The following is a 22,008-nucleotide window of genomic DNA, read 5'->3' as shown; positions in this document are numbered from 1 at the left end:
ATTTGCAGTTTTACCATAGAAATAAATTGAAGCAAAATATTTTTCTATTTTAGTAAACCACTGGTGTGAACACCCTGAGGAAGGCTTCTAGCCGAAACACGTTGATGACAATAAAGATCTGTAAAACTAGAAAGGAGGGGGGGAGAGAAGGAGGATAAACTAAACTAGGTCGGCCTCCAGTCTATATCAGAAAATAAGGAACCCCCTGTGAAGGGTTCAGAGACCTAGTTTGTGTATATGGTAACTGCTAAATTTTAACAGTGTCTGCCATGATGGGAAAGAAAAATTTCTTTCTAGAGTCCCCTCACTCACCGGGGTTTCCCCACGGTGACATGCTTCATCATTGGGGCTTCCCAGTTCTCTACGAAAAGGGGCATGCTACGACTAGCGGACTACGCAGGAGCACTATTATTGTGACAGGCTATGTGTGGTGCAAAGTGTGGTGATAGTGGAGTGGGTGTGTGATTAAAAATACCGTGCTAGTGGGCCTCAACAATTTATTCTGCTCCTAGTTTGGTATATTAAAAAGGGGTGACACTATTATCTGGCCTTAAGTTAGTTAATAAAGATCTGTAACCAGTGTCTATTCAAAATCAGTACAGATATGGTTTCGGATGGTTAACAACTGTGATCAGTCTATCTGAAATGGCCATAAATCATGTATCCAATTGAACATCATTTAGATATATTGAAATAACGGTGACTATTTTTGTGTACGAACTAAAGACATTTGTACCTCAAAGGTTTACCACACCTTACAGTAATATATGGTTTATATATGTACAGAGAAGGATTTACGATGTTTATTTTATGGAAATGATCATTGATTACATGTATGTATGTCTTTTTACAATATTTGAAATAATATATAAGAAGTAAAAAAGAAAAGAAATAAAAAAGATATATTTTTGTACTATAGTAGTATTGGTTGTATAATTGATCAAAGATCTATGGTATAACTGCTACACAGTTGATTACAGAGCACTATGCCCGGTGCAAATTTGTTTTCCAAATAAGTTGTTTCCCTGTTGGGGTATTATCCTTTTTACAGGGGGCCCGTGTGTTTTTCCAGAATAAATCCCTCCCTGGGCCACTGCAGCTTGCATCACCCAGTGCCTCTGCCAGGGCTACCAATGACAGTACCAATACATCTCCCAATCATCATATTACTCTGAGAGTGACAATTCAGATTATTTCAGGTCCCAAAAGCTATAGAAATGGCTTGGACTGCAGGTATTAATCATTTTATTTATTATAACATATTTTATTAAATTTTATAGTAGCACTTGGGCGGTCGCCCGACATAAACCAATTGGAGACAATATATTGAAATGTTACCATATAATAACCAAGGTGAAAAAAACAGCAAAACCCCAAAACTTTACACACACTTTCCCACCCCATTCACATTGGCAAGCAAATTGCGATACTTTGAAATACCCAAAGGGACGAAGCAAGGTATTAATCATTTTTATTGTGTATAGATTTAATAAAGAACTGCTGTTGTGCACTTCAAACAGAACAACCTTGTGGCAGACTGTCATAAGTGAAAGTGTTGACAATTAAGTGCTGGTGCTGAACACCAGACACCACCAGCTCAAATGAAGCACTAGTGCAGGACAAATACATGTGTTGGGTGTATGTGTACCTGTGAGTGGTACAATACATAAAGAGTGCATTCATGCATGGTAAATGTATGTACTGGGTGTATGTGTGCCTGAGTGGTACACTACATGAAGGGTATAGTGCGTGCCTGTTAAATGTATATGCTGGATGTTTGTGCGTCTGAGTGGTACTATAGATAAAGGATACAATGCTGAGCAGTGCGTGCATATTTAAATGCAACTGCTGAATGTATGTGTGCATTTGAGTGGTACCATACATGGAGGGTACAGTATTGTGCAGCAAGCATGCATGCTGTATATATGCGCTGGGTGTATCTGTGCCTGTGAATGATACAATAAATAGAGGGCCATAGATTGCATTTTGGGAGACCCAGGCTAGCATGGTGAAACATGGAGAGGAGGTAGAGAGATCACCTCATATTTGTGAATTGTTACATACCTGTAAGCTGTTTGGGACACACACTGGATAGGGGAGGACTAGGCCTTCCCTGTACATTTCTAAGGGTGCTCTTATTCAATGAAGGTCACAAAGGAAGGGCCATGGGCACATCTCAAGAAGGAGCTGGCGCTGATAAGAGAAAAATGAAGAGTAGGGCTGGGGGCCCTGGACTAACATTTTAATCACCACATCTCTGTGGCTGACATCTGTGTGTGAAGTCTAGACACTTTGATGTGCTGTAGGTAGGACTATTAGCTATGAAGAAACTCTTGGTGTGACAGACTGCTTTTCAAAAGGAAGAGGGAACAGAGGAGTGGGCATTTTAAAAGAAGCAAAACCCAACATAACACTTCAAAGACGCTGACCCTAAATCACATTTGGTGTCTAAAAATAAACTATAAGAAGGGGAGTTTGCAATCCTAAAAATTAAATGGGCAATATGAGGAGGGGGAGCTTTTCAAGACTTCTGCCCTTAACCAGGAGTGGGGGCCATGGCCTGCTAGACTTCCTTCTGGATGAGGGGACATCACCCAGGGAGTCCAAGATCACCTGCCCTGGAGCACTAGCGCCTACCTTCTTGCCAAGACCAGTGTGTACTGTGAGAGAGAAGAGAGCATTGGAGGGAACGAGGTCCAGTGGAGAGCCCAGTCGAGTGGACTCCCATCTGCCAAGAAGCCAGAGGGGCTGTGTAAGGAAGGAAAGCTCTGAAAGATTTTTTGTCTATGACCAGGACTGGGGACCAAGTCCTGCTAGACTTTCTGCTGGGTGACGTGACATCACCAGGGGAATCCAGGACCACCTGCCCTGGAGCCTGAAGCACCAGAGCCTACCTGCTTGCCAAGACCAGTGTGTCCTGTGAAGGAGAGGAGATCATTGGAGGGAGCGAGCCCCAGTGGGGAGCCCTGTCAAGTAGACTCCTTGAGCAAGGTGTGAGTAAAAGGCTGCTTCACCGATTGGCTCATTCCCATAAGCTGGCATCACCCATATGCCAGGAGGGGCCACCAGAAAAAGACTGCCATGCCGAGAGGGGCTGTAGCCATGTGAGGTAGCGAGGCAGTGACCCCCTATTCCAGGAGGGGCTGCCGTGGAGAGTATCACCATCCTGATTGGGTCAGAGCCCGTGGACTGCTCGGACCATGCTGCTTTGAGAGTCAAGTGCACAAGCAGTATGAGACCCTGTTACTCAGCATCCATAATAGGTTGGTCGCCGGGAAATCAGAAGAAAAGGGCCTCTACCACACGGTTGGCCCAGTAGCTGCTGCATGCCCAGTGGACTTCTAAAAGTGATTAGGACACTTCAGCTATTCTGTACAGTAATATTGTGATGTGATTGCCAGAAAGCAATGTTGCATGCATGTGTATACCAGCAGGGTGCTAGACACAGGTGTGGAAACTGCTCAACGAAAAGGAATGGAGTGCTTACTCGTTCCCTCTGGGTATCTCGTAACTCCTGTACGAAGTCTCTCAAAGTGTCCCGAACTGCTTCTGGGTCAATTTCCCCTAAAGCCAGGTCATTTCTGTAGGGGGATCCAGATCTAAATGGAGACTGTACTGCATTCCTGTCTGGAGACTCTGTCCTTGAAGATGGAGTGGTACAGTCATCCCGAGTAGGACTGCTGAAAGAGTTGTCAGTACCTGTTAAGAGAAGGGAGGGTCTACATGAGACAAAACATTTTACATTTAACATAGAAACTCACTTGCAAGAGCCCTGGAATCTGGAGACATGGGTCTCAGCAATTGGACAAAAATATTGTAACTTTCCATGGAGCCTCTTAATTAAACACCCAAACAGTATGTTTCTGTAATATAGTCTCAAGTGGACCCATACCCATACCAAAGTAAGGTATAGTGTGCACAGAGTTCAGTGGATCCCCAGAGGTATAGTGGAGGATAAAGTAGTTAATACCTTACTCTCAAGTTAGTGGTAGCTGGGCTGAGCAGTTAGGCTTATCAGAGGATAGTGTTAAGCATTTGTTGTACACACTCAGGCAAGAAATGATGTTACATACTCAAAGACTGAATCCAAACCAATTGTTTATATTAAAAGTTATTACTTTGTTATTTTTATTACTAAAGTCAAATATTACTTAGTTGCAGGTAAGTGATACTTTCAAAACAATAACATTTTTCAGAATATGTTGTGTACTAGTTTTGTATAAGCATACAAGTTACTTTGCAGTATAGGAAATACGTTGTAAGCTCTTTGGAATGCTTGCAATTTTTCCTGATTACTGTCTAGTTATTTTTCAGTTACTTTTCTACTTTAGTGCAAACCAAACAACTAATAAGAGTTTTGGCACCTAAGTACATTAGGAAGCAGGAGAACTCATTTGTAGATACTAAGGGGCTGATTCACATAACTAATCTGAGACAAAATCCTTAACTTACTACTTTTGGTATTCACAGAAGGCACTTACGATTTTTGGTATTCACCGAATGCACTTACGACTCCTAACGCACAAGTAACTTACCTTCGGTAACGATATATCTGTAAGAAACAGTAGTTAGTTAGATACCTTACCTTAGAATATCCCAAGGCGTCAGACTGGATCCGGAAAGTTTTTGTCAGCAGTACCCCTGAGCGTCGCGAGGCGTCGTCTGCGGATTCGCGTCCGTCATCATGATCGCCGGGATGACGTCGTCGGAGTACTTAGACGCCGCCCTTACGCTCTGATGTCAGTTCTGTACATTGCTTTCCGCGCCAGGAACGCAGAGCCATGAAACTAGGGTCCTCAAAGGGAGATACGTTAACCCTAGATATCGGTTTGCAGTACGGGGAGGATGGGTGGGGCTGCAAGGAATATAACTAACTAATGTTTCTTACAGATCTATCTTTACCAAAGGTAAGTAACTTGTGCATCTGAAAGAAACACGTTAGTTAGATTCCTTACCTCAGAATAGATACCCTAGCAATACTAACCCCGGTGGTGGGTCTGCGAACCAATATCACACCAGAAATTAATGGAGAATGGAACGCCCAAAGAAGCCATCTCTCCGGAATTGGCTGTCCAGCAGTAGTGCTTAGCAAACATGTGCAGCGAGGCCCACGTAGCTGCCTGACAAATGTCCTGCAAAGGGACTCCCCGTCCCAAAGCAGTAGTAGCCGCCGTGGCCCGAGTGGATTGGGCGCGCAGCCCCACAGGACGATCCTTTTTAGCCAAGGAATAACAGACCTTGATGCACAAAACGACCCACCGAGAGATGGTCCGCTTGTGCACCACCCGCCCCTTCTTAGCGCCCACGTAACCAACAAAGAGTTGGTCATCCACCCGGAACTGTTGTGTGCGATCTAGATAGAACGAGAGCGCACATTTTGGGTGCAGACTGTGGAGCCTCTCTTCCTCTTTCGAGGGATGCGGAGGCGGAAAGAAGGTGGGCAAGGTGATGGACTGCCCAATGTGAAAGGCAGTAACCACCTTGGGCAGGAAAGAAGGACGAGTCCTCAGAACAACCTTGTCTGGATGGACAGAAAGGAAAGGAGGTTTAGAGGAAAGTGCCTGGAGCTCACTCACTCTTCTGGCAGAAGTGATGGCAACCAGGAAAGCAGTCTTGAGCGTCAGAAGACGAAGAGGACAATTGTGAAGTGGCTCAAAGGGAGCGCACATCAAAAAAGTAAGAACCAAGTTCAAGTCCCACTGAGGCATCACGAAAGGAACAGGAGGGAACAGGTGTGTGATGCCTTTCAAGAACCTATTTACAACAGGGGACTTGAAAAGAGAAGGCTGATCAGGAAGCCTCAAGAAGGCTGAAATGGCTGAGAGGTAGCCCTTGATAGTGCCCAGAGCAGGGCCCTGCTGAGCAAGAGAAAGAAGAAAGAGGAGAACCTCTGAAAGAGGGGCAGAGAGTGGATCCACAGCCTTTGCTGTGCACCTTGCCACAAACTTGTTCCACCTGCAGGCGTATACCATTTTCGTGGAGAGACGCCTGGCTGCCAGAATAACATCAGAGACTACAGGAGGCCAGTCAAATGGCCTCAACTGTCGCCGCTCAATCTCCACGCATGGAGGTGGAGACTGGACAGGTTCGGGTGGAGGACCGTCCCATGCTGCTGCGACAGAAGGTCCTCCTGAAGAGGCAGACAAATCGGGGGATCGACTGACATACTGAGTAGCTCGGGATACCAATACTTTTGTGCCCAATCCGGAGCCACAAGGATGACTTGAGCCAGGTCGCGCCTGATCTTCAGCACTCTGGGCAGAAGTGGTATAGGCGGAAAGGCGTACAACAGACCGCAGCTCCACTCGTGACGAAAAGCGTCTCTGAGAGAGTGCAGCCTTGGAAATTCCAATACGCAAAACTGATGACATTGCACTTTCTCTTCGGTGGCGAATAGATCTAACCAAGGCCCTCTCCACTGCTGAAAGAGACCTTGCGCCACGTCCGAGTTCAGATGCCATTCGTGATCCATCATGCACCGACGGCTGAGTTCGTCCGCCCTGGCGTTCAGCGAAGCTGCCAGGTGTTGAACCACCAGGGTGATGCCCTGGCATTCAGGCCATGTCCAGAGGCGCAGAGCCTCCTGACAAAGGGTCCACGACCCCACCCAGCCCTGTTTGTTGCAGTATTTATTTATTTATTTAAAGAATTTTATACCACATGGCGGTGGTGTTGTCCGTGAACACTGTGAGAAGTTGGCCTGATATATAATGTTCACTATTCTAGTGAGCACTTTGTATCAGTCCAAACAACCCTTATTGATGATTGGTTGTAAGTCAACCTTTATAGACCAGCTATCCTAGTAGCATGGATACGAGCAGTCTTCGGGCTAAACTCTAGAGGGCGTGTTAAGCCAGCTGTTATACCATCACATATACCCCTTGAACACCAAGTGAAAGGACACCACACAAGTGTTATGAAAATAAACAGGGTATTTATTTAGATCACAACAGCCCTGTATTCTTTATGAGGACAGGGTACTAAGCACACAACAAAACTCTTACGAAAATACTTTAAGTTGCACAATTTACACAAATGCCCGAGGGGCACGAAAAACAATATACTCTAAAAGTGGAATGCGAAATCACTAGCAGGTAAGTACTAATCTCATAGGGTTTGGAATCGCTAGGACTGGACTACTACCCCCACCCACCTCGCCGGACACACACTCGACGCCGTCTTCTCGTCCAGCAAAGACGTCGCCTTCAGCCACGCCACTGGACTCCACTGGACGGACCACAGCTGCATCCACTTCACCTTCAGAAGAACCACGGTCCACCACCACCAGCAACAGGCCGCACGAAGAAGCTGGAACAAGATCACAGCCAACCAACTCGCCGCATCCCTGAGCCAGCACCCTCCCGCCCTCAGCGAACCCCAGCCAAGCCGCCGACAACCTCACGAAATGGATCTACACCTGCGCGGACGAACTCGCCCCTCTGAGGACCCCGCCCAGCAGACCCGGAAGCAAGAAGGCCCCGTGGTTCACCGACGAACTCAAGAGCTCCAAGAAGTACTGCCGTGCCCTCGAGAAAGCCTGGAGAAGAGACCCAACACCGGACAACATGACCACCCTCAAGCTCGCCACCCGAAAGCACCATCAACTGATCCGTGCCACCAAGAAAACAGCATTCAAGGACCGGCTGGACAACAACGCACACAACAGCAAGGAACTCTTCAACATCGTGAGAGAGCTCTCCAACCCCAACGCCGGAACCAACGACATCACCCCATCGCAAGACCTCTGCAACTCCCTCGCCTCCTACTTCCACAACAAGATCGCTGACATACACAACAGCTTCAGAACACAAACAACGCTCCCCACGACCACACCAACGCCCCCCACCACCACCCTCAACGCCTGGACACAGATCAACCTCGAAGACACCATCCGCACGATGAACTCCATCCACTCCGGATCTCCAACCGACCCCTGCCCTCACCACGTCTTCAACAAGGCCGACGCTGTCATCGCACCCCACCTGCGGGACATTATCAACACCTCCTTCGACACCACCACCCTTCCCTGAGAGCTGGAAGCACGCCGAACTCAGCGCTCTACTAAAGAAACCAACGGCGGACCCCACCGAACTCAAGAACTACCGCCCCATCTCGCTCCTCCCGTTTCCAGCCAAAGTCATCGAGAAGACCGTCAACAAGCAACTGGCAGCCTTCCTCGAGACGTCTGGATCCCTCGACCCATCTCAGTCAGGCTTCCGGGCCAACCACAGCACCGAGACCGCCCTCATCGCTGCCACCGACGACATCCGAACCCTGCTGGACAACGGAGAAACAGCGGCCCTCATCCTCCTGGACCTCTCCGCGGCATTCGACACTGTCTGCCACTGCACCCTAGTGCAGCGCCTCAGCAACGTCGGAATCAAGGAGAAAGCACTGGAATGGATCATCTCCTTCCTCGCCGGAAGGACATAGAGTCCGCCTGCCCCCATTCAGATCAGAAGCCACGGAAGTCATCTCCGGCGTCCCTCAGGGATCCTTGCTCATCCCCACCCTCTTCAATGTCTACATGAGCCCCCTTGCAGCCATCGCACGCCAACACAACCTGAACATCATCTCCTACGCCGATGACACCCAGCTGATCCTCTCCCTGACCAACGACCCCGCCACTGCCAGAGCCAACCTACACGAAGGGATGAAAGACGTGGCCGAGTGGATGACGACCAGCCGCCTGAAACTGAACACAGACAAGACAGAAGTCCTCATCCTGGGCTCCTCACCCTCCGCCTGGGACGACTCCTGGTGGCCCCCGCCCTGGGCAACGCACCCAAACCGACAGACCACGCACGCAACCTGGGCTTCATCCTGGACTCCTCCCTCTCCATGACCAGACAAGTCAACGCCGTCTCCTCGTCCTGTTTCAACATCCTGCGCATGCTACGTAAGATCTTCCGGTGGATCCCCACCGAGACCAGGAAGACGGTCACCCAGGCCCTCGTCACCAGCCGACTGGACTACGGCAACGCCCTCTACACCGGAACCACCGCCAAGCTCCAGAAGAGACTCCAGCGGATCCAGAACGCCTCGGCGAGACTCATCCTCGACGTCCCCAGACGAAGCCACATCTCCAGACACCTGAGAGACCTGCACTGGCTCCCGATCAACAAAAGAATCACCTTCCGGCTCCTCACCCACGCACACAAAGCCCTATACAACCAAGGCCCGACCTACCTCAACAGCCGCCTCAACTTCTACGCTCCCAAACGCCACCTCCGCTCGACCAGTAACGCCCTCGCCGCCGTCCCCCGCATCCGCAGAGCGACAACAGGAGGAAGGTCCTTCTCCCACCTGGCTGCCAAGACTTGGAACTCCCTCCCTCCCGACCTACGCCTGACCCAAGACCACCTCTCCTTCAGGAAGAAGCTCAAGACCTGGCTGTTCGAGCAGTGGCGGTCCCCCCCCCCCCCCCCCCCCCCAGCGCCTTGAGACCCTCCAGGTAAGTAGTGCGCGATATAAATGCCTATGATTGATTGATTGATTGATTGAACCTTCAGATTACTAGCAGGAGGCCTAGGGGACTCGGGTGCAGAGTGTGCACTCTCACGCGGGATGCGGGACAAAGTCTATGGATGCTAGGAATTACAAAGTTAGTGATATCGGACGAATCCGACTAGGTAGAGCTGAAACGAAAAAGGATCTGGACCCTTGGATAGTGAGGCTATGCTGGGGCACCGAAATGCCGAAGTTACCTAGCCCAGGGGCTGCGGCTGCATAGGTCTGGAAAGACGTCGGGAATCCTCGTTGCAGTCTATGGAGCCTGAAAGAAGAAGTTGCTGGCAGGCGACCAGTGAAGAGATTCGGATGGATCCAAGCCTGGATCGGAGATGGAAGACACCTGTAAGCAGAGGGGACCAAGTTCTGAATCACTAGCCAGTGATTAGATGGGCACCAGGATGGCACCGGATGGAATCACCTCGACCAGGTGAGTGGGCGACGCTGGGCTCTGCAGTCTCACGGACCAGGAGGCGTTGTCGGCGACTAGGATGGAGGTGCGAGCTGTCCCACAATGGTATCTGCTGTCAACGTCGCTGGACCCAGGATTGGGGCAACAAGTCTTGGCAAATGCAAACCGCAGTGTTCTCAAAATGGCGTCTGGAGTGGACCAGGAGGGTCCGGAGTGCTCCTCTTTTGGAGGGGAGCAAGGGCCAGTCTGGAGCAACCAGACCAGCGGTGGTGATGTCGTCGTTTGTCGTCGGGAAGGCCACAAGCCAGCGGGCTAGTAGCCAGACAACGCGGTGAGCAGCAAAAAGCAGAAGGGCCCCACGCAGATCTGGTGGATGCTGGAGGGCTGAACTTCGGTGCTGGAGCTGCTCAGGGTTGGGGCTTCTCGGACCCCAAAGCACTCACTCGAGGATCCCTCGGCGGTCGTGCTGGGCAAGCGTCGTGCAGTCTTGAAGATGGACGGTCCCTCGAGGTCTCGTCGCACCCACGGATCTCAGCTGAGCTGACGATGTGGGTAGAGGTCAGAGGTGCCAGGGAAGCCGGGTCTCGTCGTGCTGGTCAGTCGGATTCCGGAGGAAGGACGTGCAGCAAACCGCAGTGTTCTTGGATGGTGCCTGCGGGTGTAGGGTGACTACTCCTTAGCCACAAGGGAGAAATCTTGAGAAGAATAGTTTCAGGATTCAAAGATGATCTAATTTGGAAGGGGGCCCGCTCCTATCTTTATACTAGGAAAAGGGGCTGGCACTTGACTAGGTCCTGCCCATGGGTGGGACTAGGAAGGGGGGTGGTTACACCCCTCTCCCATGCCGGACTTTCCCCAGCTCAGGGGCTGGTGTGCCCCTGGAACTGGTTCTAGCCGGCAGATGCATAGTGAGCACCGGGGTGCCACTTGCAGTCACCTTCCTCTAAAGCCCTGCCTACCCAGGATACACAAAACCCTATCTGGGATGGTGCTAGCACCGCCCCTGACAGGAAACCCTTTGTCCAAGCTCCCCTCGCTGGAAGGACTCCCATCTGCAGGGGGTCAGACTTGTGTCTGTGGTGGCAGCATCCATTTTGTGATGCTGAGGCTTGAGTTAACTTTAACCGGGGTTCACAGTTACATACATGTCGTGTCCCTCTAGAAGGGTGGAATGCTAACCCCGTCGCCAGAATTGGCGAGGGGTTAGTATTCCAATTCGTATGACACCTTACTCGACATGTTTTGATAAACCGATACCAAAGATAGCATATAACCGCGAGGATTATAATGCACTTAAAAGTATATGGTACGCGTTATCATGGAACAGCTATTAGGACTTGGTTCCGCAAGCTGCAAACGGGCTCAGCTCATGCCAGAGCACCATCTCACACGATTCCAAGCACTCTGCCTTCAGGATTGTCAAGGCCTGCCATAGGAGTGACTGATAGGGATCTGCGTGTCCATTTTAGGGTTAGATATAGGTATACTATATCTAAAGCAAAGGGTGATTACACCACCTTGCCCCAGCTGTCGTGCAGCCAGTTGTGTCAGATTTAGATGGCCAGCCAGGGGTGGCATAATACATGCTGCAGCTCCTGGTAGGCCCTGGGTACACCTATGCCCTGAGTTACAGGGTCTGATAAGGTGGCCCAGTACCAATTGGTAAATGCGCCTAAGGTACACGTGTCAATTAAGTGAGAGAACAGCAAGGCTGTGGGTCTGATTAGCAGGCCCACAGCCAGAGAAGTCGTAAACCAGTGAAGCAAAAAGCAAAAATCTGGGGTGATCATAGGATTGCAGACCCTACTCTCCTACAAACACCTGCACTACACTTCCCCGGACAGAGGGAAGGAATGCCTTCAGTGCAAGTCGGATCACCCCCAGCTCCAGAAGGTTGATATGTAGCCGGGACTCCGCCGGAGACCAGAGGCCTCTGATCTCCGCCTCTCCCATGTGGCCCCTCCATCCCAGGAGGGGCGCATCTGTCACCACTGTGTGCTCCGGTTGAGTAAGGGAGAGGGATCTGCCACTGACCCACTCACGGTCCTTTAGCCACCACTGCAACTGACTCGCAGTGCCCTCCGAGATCAGGAAGTGGTTGGACAGGTTGCCCTGATGCTGTGCCCACTGGAACTTCTGGCACCATTGCAGAGCCCGCATCCGCCACCGGTCATGATGTACCAGCAGGATGCAGGAGGCCATCAGCTCCAGGAGCCGCAGCGTCAGCCTGACGGAAACTCGGGATAAAGGCTGAAAGATAGGAATCAGAGCCTGAATATCCCGAACCCGCTGCTCGGGAGGATAAACCTGAAACTGCGCCGAGTCCAGAACCGCTCTGATGAAGAGTAGCCTTTGGGAGGGACTCAGGTGTGACTTCGGCACGTTAATGGAGAACCCCAGCAAGTGCAGGAGAACGGCCGTAGTCTGGAGGTGGGAGACGACTGTCTGGGGCGAGCCCGCCTTCGACAAACTGCCGTCACGACAGGGGAAGACTGGAACCCCTGATCTGCACAGATGAGCTGCGACCACCACCATCACCTTCGTGAACACCCGAGGGGCACTGGTGAGGCCGAAGGGGAGCACGTTGATGCTTGTGGCCTACCGTGAACCGCAGGTAACGCCGGTGGGCCGGCAGGACCGGGATATGGAAACAAGTGGCCTGCAAGTCCAACGCTACCATCCCGTCTCCAGGGTCCAGGGCAGCTAGGACCTGAGCTAAAGTCAGCATCTTGAACTTCTCCTTCCGGAGGAAGCCGTTGACGCTTCTGAGGTCCAAGATAGTGTGTAGGCCCCCTTTGCCCTTCTTGGGAATGAGAAAGTAGTGGGAATAGCAACCATGTCCTACTTCTGGCGCAGGAACGTGCTTGATGGCCCCCTTGGCCAAGAGGGCCGTAACTTCCACCTGCAGAAGTCGCAAGTGATCCCCCGACATGCGGTGGTACTGTGGTGGCATGGCTGGCGGGGTCGCCTCAAAGGGGAGGGAATAGCCCCTTCGGATGATTTGCAGCACCCACCTGTCCAAGGTGATGATACGTAAGTGGAGTAGGTGATGGGGAACCCTGCCTCCCACTGGCGTTGAATGGGCCTGAAAGCACAGACTAGGAGGGCTTTGAGGCGGATGCTGCGGGGGTGGATGTGGACTGACCTAGCCGTTGTCCCCCTGCACCGCCACGGCGGTTCCCACATTCGCGACCGCATTGAGGTTGAGTCTGCGGCCTGTGGCTGGACTAACTTGTGGGGGCGCCCCTTCCTTGGCCACGAAAGGGGTGAAAAGCAGAAGTCTGCTGGCGCTGGCCCGACAGGCTCAAGGACTTGGCCGTAGCCCTGGAGTCCTTGAAACGCTCAAGCGCGCTGTCTGCTTTGTCGCCAAAAAGGCGACAGCCATCAAACGGGATGTCCAGGAGTGTGGTCTGGACATCACCCGAAAAGTTGGCGGACCTCAGCCAGGCATGGCGACGGATCGCCACCGTTGTGGAAATTGCTCTGCCCAGCAAGTCCGTGGTATCGAGTCCACACCGGATGGAATACCGTGCTGCATCTTGCCCCTCAGCAAGAGCCTGGGCGAGCCGTGTTTGGGCCTCCTCCGGACACTGAGTGAGGCAGCACCTCCGCCACCGTATCCCACAGAGAGTGGGTGTAATGGCCCAGAAGGCACGCGGTATTAATAGACCGCAACCCCAGACTAACTGAGGAGAACAGTCTCTTCCCAAACAGGTCAAGCCTTTTGGATTCCCAATCTGGGGGAGTGGTCGGGAAGGCGGTCTGGGATGTAGAGGCCTGGCTCACCAGGCTCTCGGGGTGGGGTAGGTGGACAGGAAGCTGGGGTCGCCTGGAGTCGGGCGGTGGCGTCGGGCCACGTTCCAATCCACAGGGGGCACTGTGGAGGGCCTGGACCAAGTGCCCATCAGAACGTCAGTGAGGGCCTCGTTGAACCGCAGCATAGGCTCGAGGAGCTTACTGGCGGTTGAAGCACCTCATTGAGGAGGTTAGTCCTCACGGCTGCTGCAGGTAGCTCAAGGTGCAAGGCCTTGGACGCCTTGCGCAACACCACGCAATATGTAGCACCCTCCTCCATAGCCACGGAGGGAGGAGAGATGAATCCAGTGTCTGGCGAAGTACCAAAGACCACTGGCCTTCACCAGCTCGTCTGCCCAGTCCTGACTTCACTGGCACTGCTCTGCCAGAGGGTCCTCAGACCCCTCCCAGTCCTCCCCTTCATCCGTGTCCTGGTAGACAGGCATAAAGGATAGAGCCGGGTCGTAGGTGAAGGCCTCACCCATCGGCATCGGGGACGGCGCCGAGCGGCTCCTGTCCGACGTCCGACCCAGACTGAACCCGGGGACGGCGGAGTCAGAGGACGGCACCGGGTGTAGCTCCGAAGGGGTTGGCGCCAGCGGAGGAGTCGTGAGGTCGACTGCCGTCGACCGGGATCCAGACCTGGACCCCGGAGGGTCCTGCGGTGCCGGGGCCGAAGCCGCCGAAACACTAGGACCCCCAGTCGGACCCGCGGGGCTCAAAGGCGCACTGGCAGGCCTCGACGGCAGGAAGAGAGTCCTCATGGCCACGAGGAAGTCTCGAATCTCGTCTGGAGTCACATTGAGACCAGGGACCGGAGGGTGTGGGGCCGGATGTGACGCCTGCGGCACCGGCAAAGCCGCGCGGCTGGAGACACCCGAACCCTCAGCCGGGTTGCGCAACCGGCGATGGGAGTCAGAAGAGCGATGTCGTCTCTTCGACTTCATTTTGGAGTGCCTCAACTTACCAGAGGACTTGGAACCCAACAAGTGGTGGTGACTTGACGAGCGGCGATGAATTTGGAGCCGACTGCCGGAGCTCGAGAAGCTTACGGGACTGCTCCAGCCTAGCTTTCGAGGTCAAGGCCCGGCAGTAAGGGCACGACTTGTCGTCGTGGTCGGCCCCGAGACAGTAGAGACACAGCGCGGTGCGGGTCCATCACCGACATCAGCCGGTGACAGGCGTCGCACGGTTTGAACCCAGGCATCCCTACTGGCACCAGGAGTCGAACCGACTCGAAAAAGATAGTCAAAATAGGCAAAAAAAGTTAGGCAAAAAGGGTACGCTCTTCCCGGATCTGCGTTTGCTGGCGCGGAAAAAAGAAGAACTGAGGTCAGCGCGTGAGGGCGGCGTCTAAGTACTCCAACGACATCATCCCGGCGATCACGACGCCGACGACGGACGCGGAGCCGCAGACGACGCCTAGCGACGCGCAGGGGTACTGCTGACGAAAACTTTCCGGATCCAGTCTGATGCCTGGGGATATTCTAAGGTAAGATTCTAACTAACGTGTTTCTTTCAGATTTTACGTCCACACTGGGGCCGGAATTTCCGCACCTGGACGTACTCTCTGCGCTCGGACCGTACCCTCCGCACCCCAACCGTACTCTTCGGCTCGAGCTGTATTCTCTGGCTGGGGCTGGATAAAGTGTAATGAATGGGCCGGATTGCAATTTTTACAAAAAGGAACATTAGGAATGTGTGATAAATGGTAGAGGAGGCCATGAAAAACAGTTTGGGCAGGGGAAAGGGTATGGCCAGACACTACATCATAACCCAGAATGTTTTTCTCCTTTGCATGATCCTCTGCGGTGTCAAGGTAGAATGAGTCGAACCTGCAAAGAAACAGCATGAGATGATAAGGTACAAAACAAGTATTCTTCTTTATTCCAAACCAGCAGCCCGCTCCGACGATGTCCGGGGATAAAAAGTAAAGTGTGTAATGTTGTTACTGATGAAGTATGACCTTATTGTAAGATTTCGCAGTAAACAACATTTTTAGTTTCATTTGAATGAGGATGTAGAATAAATTGATTTTTGGCATTACAGGTCGAGAGAGTGCAACATATAACTGGCCATGAGTGAAGCAGTCTTCTCGTAAGTCGATGCCTATAACTTTGTATGTTTGACCTTGCGATTTGTTAATGGTAGATGCAAAGGCAATGTTAATAGGGAATTGCAAACGTTTAAATTGGAAAGGTAGATCTGTAGGGATCATGGGTATGCGTGGAATGTGAGCTAACTGTCCTGCTGCAGGTCCTGATAGAATAGTTGCTTTAATGATATAAGGTAAAAGACTTTTAATTTGTAGTAGTGGTCCATTGCATAGATTGGGTGGTTGTGGTTGCGCAATAAGATGATTGGAATGCCTATTTTTAATTGTAGTACATGAGGCGGAAGTCCTGAAGGGTTAAGCGAATTGAGGAATTCTTGAGGATAATGTACTGCGTCTTCAGTATCTAATACTGTGTCAATGGATTTATATATTTTATTTTCACCTGGGACTTTTTGGAGTATATGTTCATTGATGTGGTTGACATTTGTGTTTCTGGGTGCAACTATAGCTCTTTCACAAATCCATTGGTAGTGTTTGTTAATAATCAGTTGAACGTCTGGGTATACATGTTGTATGAGTTCTTGTAAGGTAGAGACAGCCATTCCTAATTTCTCAATGTTAATGTTATCATTTATGTTTGGGAATTCGCCATTACCAACTTGTAGTAGATGATCAGCAAACATATTATCTCCACCTCCTAAATGTGTTCTCATGTTAGTGTGTAAGGTAATAGTTTGTATGGAGTCCCATAGGTGTGATGCTTTTAAACATGCTATAAGTATATCGGCACGTGTTCCTCTTGGGACAACAGGAAGAGTCTGACGGAAGTCGCCTGCAAAGACAAAAGTGACACCACCCATGATTTAATGAGAATTTCTAATGTCTTGTAGAGTTCGGTGTACGGCGTCTATATGTGCGCGGTGTGTCATAGTGCATTCGTCCCACATAAAAAGAGACACCATTTGAAGCATGGTGCCTACGGGTCCGTTTTTGCGTATTGAGCAAGTGGATTCTTTTTCAATGGAAACCATTAAAGGTAGTTTAAAGGTGGAGTGTGCTGTTTTTCCTCCAGTTAGCAAAGTGGCAGCTATTCCAGAAGATGCAACTGCAAGAGCCAGTAGTCCTAAAGACCGTATTTTTGCAAGTATTAGGTTAATTAAGTATGTTCTACCAGTCCCTCCTGGTGCGTCTAAGAAGAAAATTGTCCCTTTTTTTCCCCCACACTTTCAACAATGGTGTTGTATGCTATTGTTTGATCGTGCACTAAGTTTGGTAAATGTTGTGCAACGTAATGCATTAGGTTGTCTGTAGAGTTTTTCAGATCAGTATGATTGTACGGTGTATGTATATTTCTATTTGTTTGGGGTAGTTTGAAATCTTTTAATGTTTTTTCACTTAGTACATACAGCGAGTCTTCAATTTCAATGAGACCTTGGTTAAAGATGTCATTAGTCATTGGTAGTGATTCATCATTTGTTTGTTGTCGCCTATTGTGTAGTACATCTTCACACAAACCTTCTTTGTATTGCTCCCATAAAGTAAGAGGATCAGATGGGTTACAAAACAGCAGAATAGTAACAAACAATTCACGTAGCTTAGATGGAGAATGTGAAAGTGCAGCATCACCTAAAGTATGTTTCCAATTTTGGTCGTCTTCAATGAGTCCAAGTTCTTTACACGCTGCTTGATAGGTAGGCATTAGTTGTCCGTTAACAGTTAAAAGAGTGTCAAAGCCTGTAGGTCCGCGAACATGTTGTAAAAGAATGCGTAAGTGGAAACACTCCGATTGGTTTGGGTGAATTGTGTACATTCTACCAAGAGCTGAGTCTTTTTTTACACCAGGGTGTCCTAATACTTGCTGTCCACGTTTTCGCCATTTAAAATTTGAATTTGACCATGTATAGTATTGTGGTACTTCTTGGTATAGCAATGTTTTTGCGAAATTGTCGGTGGCACACAATTGGAAGAAGGCAGTAAGCTTTGTGTGCGTTGGTTCTCTGGTACATGTAGAATGTTCTTGTCATTGAAATAGACTCTTTGACCATTTTCAAGATGCACAGCTAGATGTGTGACAGTGGGATGGCGTTCATGAATGTGAAACTCTAGAATGCGCCACACTGCTTCGGAAGTGCTAATATACCGTCCATTTAGATATGTGTCTATTTCATTGTGTTTGTTTTCAATAGCAGCAGTTGCTTGATCTGAGCCTTTGTTAATATATTTGCAAATATATTTGATTGCTTTAACAGATTGGCAGTATTCAATATTAATGTGAGCATTGAAAGTGCGACAGAGTAGTGGTGAATATGGAACAACCCACTGATTATTGACAGTGACTTCCTGTCCTCTAACCGTCATTGTTGTTATTGTTATTGTTAATTTTGATTTATAACGCGCCCAATCACCTGCAGGCCTCTAGGCGCTTGGAAATCGATGTCATTACAATAACTTGGTTCACTCCTGAGAGAGATACAGCTACAGGACTACACTGTGATCAAGGCTCTTCTAAACAGCAGGGTTTTCAGAGATTTCCTGAACCGCAGGAGATTCATCTCCCTGCGTAGCCCCTCAGGCAACTTGTTCCATAATTGGGGGGCCAGGACAGAGAAGGCTCTACCTCCCTTAGTCACTAATTTGTAGCGGGGGCAGACCAGTAACTGAGCGTCTGATGATCTGAGTGTTCTTGTCGGGTTGTACACTTCCAGGCGGGCTTTGATATAGGCCGGCGCATGGCCATATATCGCCTTATGCGCTATGCAGAGGCTCTTAAATTCAACCCTCTCCTTGACAGGGAGCCAGTGAAGGTTTTGGAGAAGAGGGGAGGCCTTTGTTCGTCTGGGCACTCTGAAGATTAGCCGTGCGGCGTCGTTCATTACGACCTGGAGTCTGTTTGTCGAGATTTTTGGGAGGCCGAGGTACAAGGCATTCCCATAATCGATCCGGGAGATGACAGTTGCTGCTACAATTGAACGCATCATCGAATGAGAAAGGAGAGGGGCTATCTTTCTCAATTGTCTGATGATGTTGGTGCAAGATCCAACAACAGCGGAAACTTGACTGCACATTGACAGGTCACAATCTAATTTAATCCCCAGACTCTTTACGTTGGCACTAGGCTTTGGGGCTGATCCAAGCTCAGCAGGCCAATACAGATCACTCCACGGTGAGGTGGTAGATGGAATTACCAAAACCTCGGTTTTATCCGGGTTGATCTTTAGTAGGTTTTTCGTCATCCAGCCTACGGTGTACCTCAGGATGTTTTGAGCTTGGGTTTGTGCTGTCCCTGTGTTATCGATACTCAGCACTAGCTGGGTATCGTCAGCATAGTTGTAGACTCTGCAGCCCAACTCAGCCAGGGATGCAATCAGAGGCTGCAGGTAAAGATTGAACAGAAGTGGGGACAGTGCGGAGCCCTGTGGGACACCGCACTCTAAGAGACCCACTTCAGATGTGACAGTATGTCCACCATGATCGGTGTTCCTCCTACGATAAATGGGGTAGCCGTTAACCTCAGTTTCAGTTTCATTAATGAGAGGGCGTGGGTATTTTTTGGTGCAAATCCCATTTTTCATACACGGTGAAAGAATGTTGTGTTCACCACAAGGACCATGTATCATGTTTTTCTTGACAATTAGAAATAGTTTTGGATCGTTAATAGGATCAGGCAGCTCTGCGGAGATAATGAGATCAACGTCATCGGCATTAATTTTTGGGTCAAGCCATAATAGTATGTGTACATGAGGTAGTCCTCTCTTTTGTCATTTAATAGTACATATGTAAGCTTTAGTAGATCCAAAGATACCCTGTTGTGTTAATAGTTTCATTAGTGTTTTAACTTTTAAATTGAATACCCGTGCAACTATGTCATGTCTATCGCATGGTTTTTGTTTTGGGAACAATTGATCTTTAATTTCTTGCCAGTCTGGATTGCATGTGAAAGTAATGAATAAATCTGGTCTGCCATAGTGCCTGACGTATATCATAGCATCTTGTGTTTTTTCGTGCATGTACCTTGGTGATCCAGTGAAGGTAGCTGGTAAAATAACGTGCTGTCCAATGTCTTGAGCTTGTACGTTGGGATCTTGATTGACAGCATCTTTTAAATTGATGTAGTTGTCTGCGCGTAGTTGTTTTTGATTGTGCCTGATAAAGTCTAGCCTTTCTGTGATCATTTTGGCCATCATATCTACAATGTATTGATTGAAGAGATTGCGGAACCAATGCAAGGTATTGAAAGTTGTATTTCTAACCATAAGAGTATAGGCATAGTACTGCATGCATGTAACTGTTTTGTTTGTTGCAGTTTGTTTGTGGTATATTGAGACAATAACCATCTTCACCTGTAGGGAATAGGATGGGGTCTTGTAAAGGATCATAAGATCTATGTAATTCAGATACTTTGCGTAATACTCCTTCTCGGGTATGTAATACGATGTCGCGTGGTCCCTTGTTCTCGTTGACTAAAAGAACTGCAACTTCATCTGTAGTTGGTGCATTATATCTTCCTGCATGTGTATTTGGTGGCCGTTTATCAGCGTGTATAATAATGCGCAAATCTTCCTCTTGTGAATTCATTTCATAGTTGTACTTTAGTGAACAAATGTATGTGGTATGTGTTATGATGGTGCAATGTGTCTTGTAGTAGTTGTATAAGGTGTTTGTTTAAATTTGGCACCATGTGTGAGCGTGATTCTATTTGTTGTTGTTCAGATAGGAAATATATTTTTAGGAACTGTGGTGCTTTCCCTTCCATTGGAAGCATACTTCCAATCAAGTGGTATAACTGTCCCTGTATTTTAAATGTTGGCATGAAATTGCCTTCCCTAACTTCATTTGCACCAAAGGATGTCATTTGGAATAGAGTATTGTAACGGCGTGTGTTTGTTAAGAAATGATTTGAAAGTGTGTGAGTGCCATCTAGTAGTTTTCTAATGAGTGGCGGTGGATCTTGAATGTTGTTAATAAGTACTTTTCCTGATGAGCAGCAAAGGCCTTTAGGTTCTGCCTTCCATTTAAGTGCGTTGCAGTGAGTACAGACATTGTCCATGTCTCCAATGTTGACATGTGGACTGTTGCAGTAGTCATGAAGTGGGTTGTAGTTGAATGCAGATCTGAGAGTGTGTGTGTGTTGTACTGTATGTTCTTCTTCTTGTGATTGCATATTTGGAGTTATTAAAGTTTGCTGTTTTTGTATCTTATCTTATCTTATCTTAAGTGACATTTATAGAGCGCACTGACACCATAAGTTTCCTGGCGCTATGTGAGTGGTGTCTTTGTTGGTCTTGTTAGTGTTGTCCACGTGTCTGGTATTAGAGGTTGTTGGCTGTAGAGTACTGTTATGATGCCGTTGTGAATGTGTTATATTGTTTGTTTGTGGAAGATGTGAGGTTGATGGTGCATCGATGTTATGTAACGTTTCCTCATGACTTGTCTGTGTCAGTCTTATGCGCTTGTTTGTGTTTGCGCGTTTTTTGTATGAAGTCCGTGAAAGATGTGTTTTCCTCTTCACCATATTGAAATGTATGTGTTTTAAATATTTACAAAAGAGAGAGTAATGTAGTTACGTTGATGTTCACTGTTACTTTCCCTAATTGTTTTTGCGTAGTAATGTGTGTGCCACCATTGCCTACGTAACGTTTATTCTTGTGCCTGAGTGTGTAGCATATATTGCAGTATTATACCTCTAATTGTACTTTGTTTTGTCTTGTAACCTGTACACTTATCACAGTTTCCTCCTGGCAGTTTTTGCTACCTCATGTATTTTGTTTGGTCACAATTGTCACTTTTCTGTCATGTATGTTAAAGTCTGGTTTTGTAATCTGTTCACATGTAATGTGCTCCTTATGTTTCAATTCTGTTAGTTGCACACACCACTTTTCCCTTGTAACAGACAATAAGCTAGCTCTCACATTTTGTTTGCTGTTGATACTTGCACAAGTGCCACCATTGCCTACGTAACGTTTATTCTTGTGCCTGAGTGTGTAGCATATATTGCAGTATTATACCTCTAATTGTACTTTGTTTTGTCTTGTAACCTGCACACTTGTCACTGTTTCCTGCTGGCAGTTTTTGCTGCCTCATGTATTTTGTTTGGTCCCAATTGTCACTTTTCTGTCATGTATCTTAACGTGTGGTTTAGTAATCTGTTCACGTGTAATGTGCTCCTTATGTTTCAATTCTGTTAGTTACACACAACAGTTTTCCCTTGTAACAGACAGTGTGGTAGCTCTCACAT

At 48.7% G+C, this 22,008-nt stretch overlaps 1 protein-coding gene across 1 annotated transcript in view; it reads right to left on the bottom strand.

Annotated features, from left to right (window-relative positions):
- Positions 1–22,008, bottom strand: part of CROCC2 (ciliary rootlet coiled-coil, rootletin family member 2) — a 1,620,686-nt gene that overhangs the window by 341,704 nt on the left and 1,256,974 nt on the right. The window contains exon 28 of the mRNA XM_086944022.1: positions 3,488–3,699. Within this exon, the coding sequence (XP_086800148.1) occupies positions 3,488–3,699 (212 nt within the window). The remainder of the gene's footprint in view (positions 1–3,487; positions 3,700–22,008) is intronic.

The sequence above is a fragment of the Lissotriton vulgaris genome, chromosome 11, assembly GCF_964263255.1.
Source record: "Lissotriton vulgaris chromosome 11, aLisVul1.2, whole genome shotgun sequence".
Classification (NCBI taxonomy): domain Eukaryota; kingdom Metazoa; phylum Chordata; class Amphibia; order Caudata; family Salamandridae; genus Lissotriton; species Lissotriton vulgaris.
Note: the sequence above shows the minus strand (reverse complement) of the source record. Positions and strands in the feature narration are given on the sequence as shown.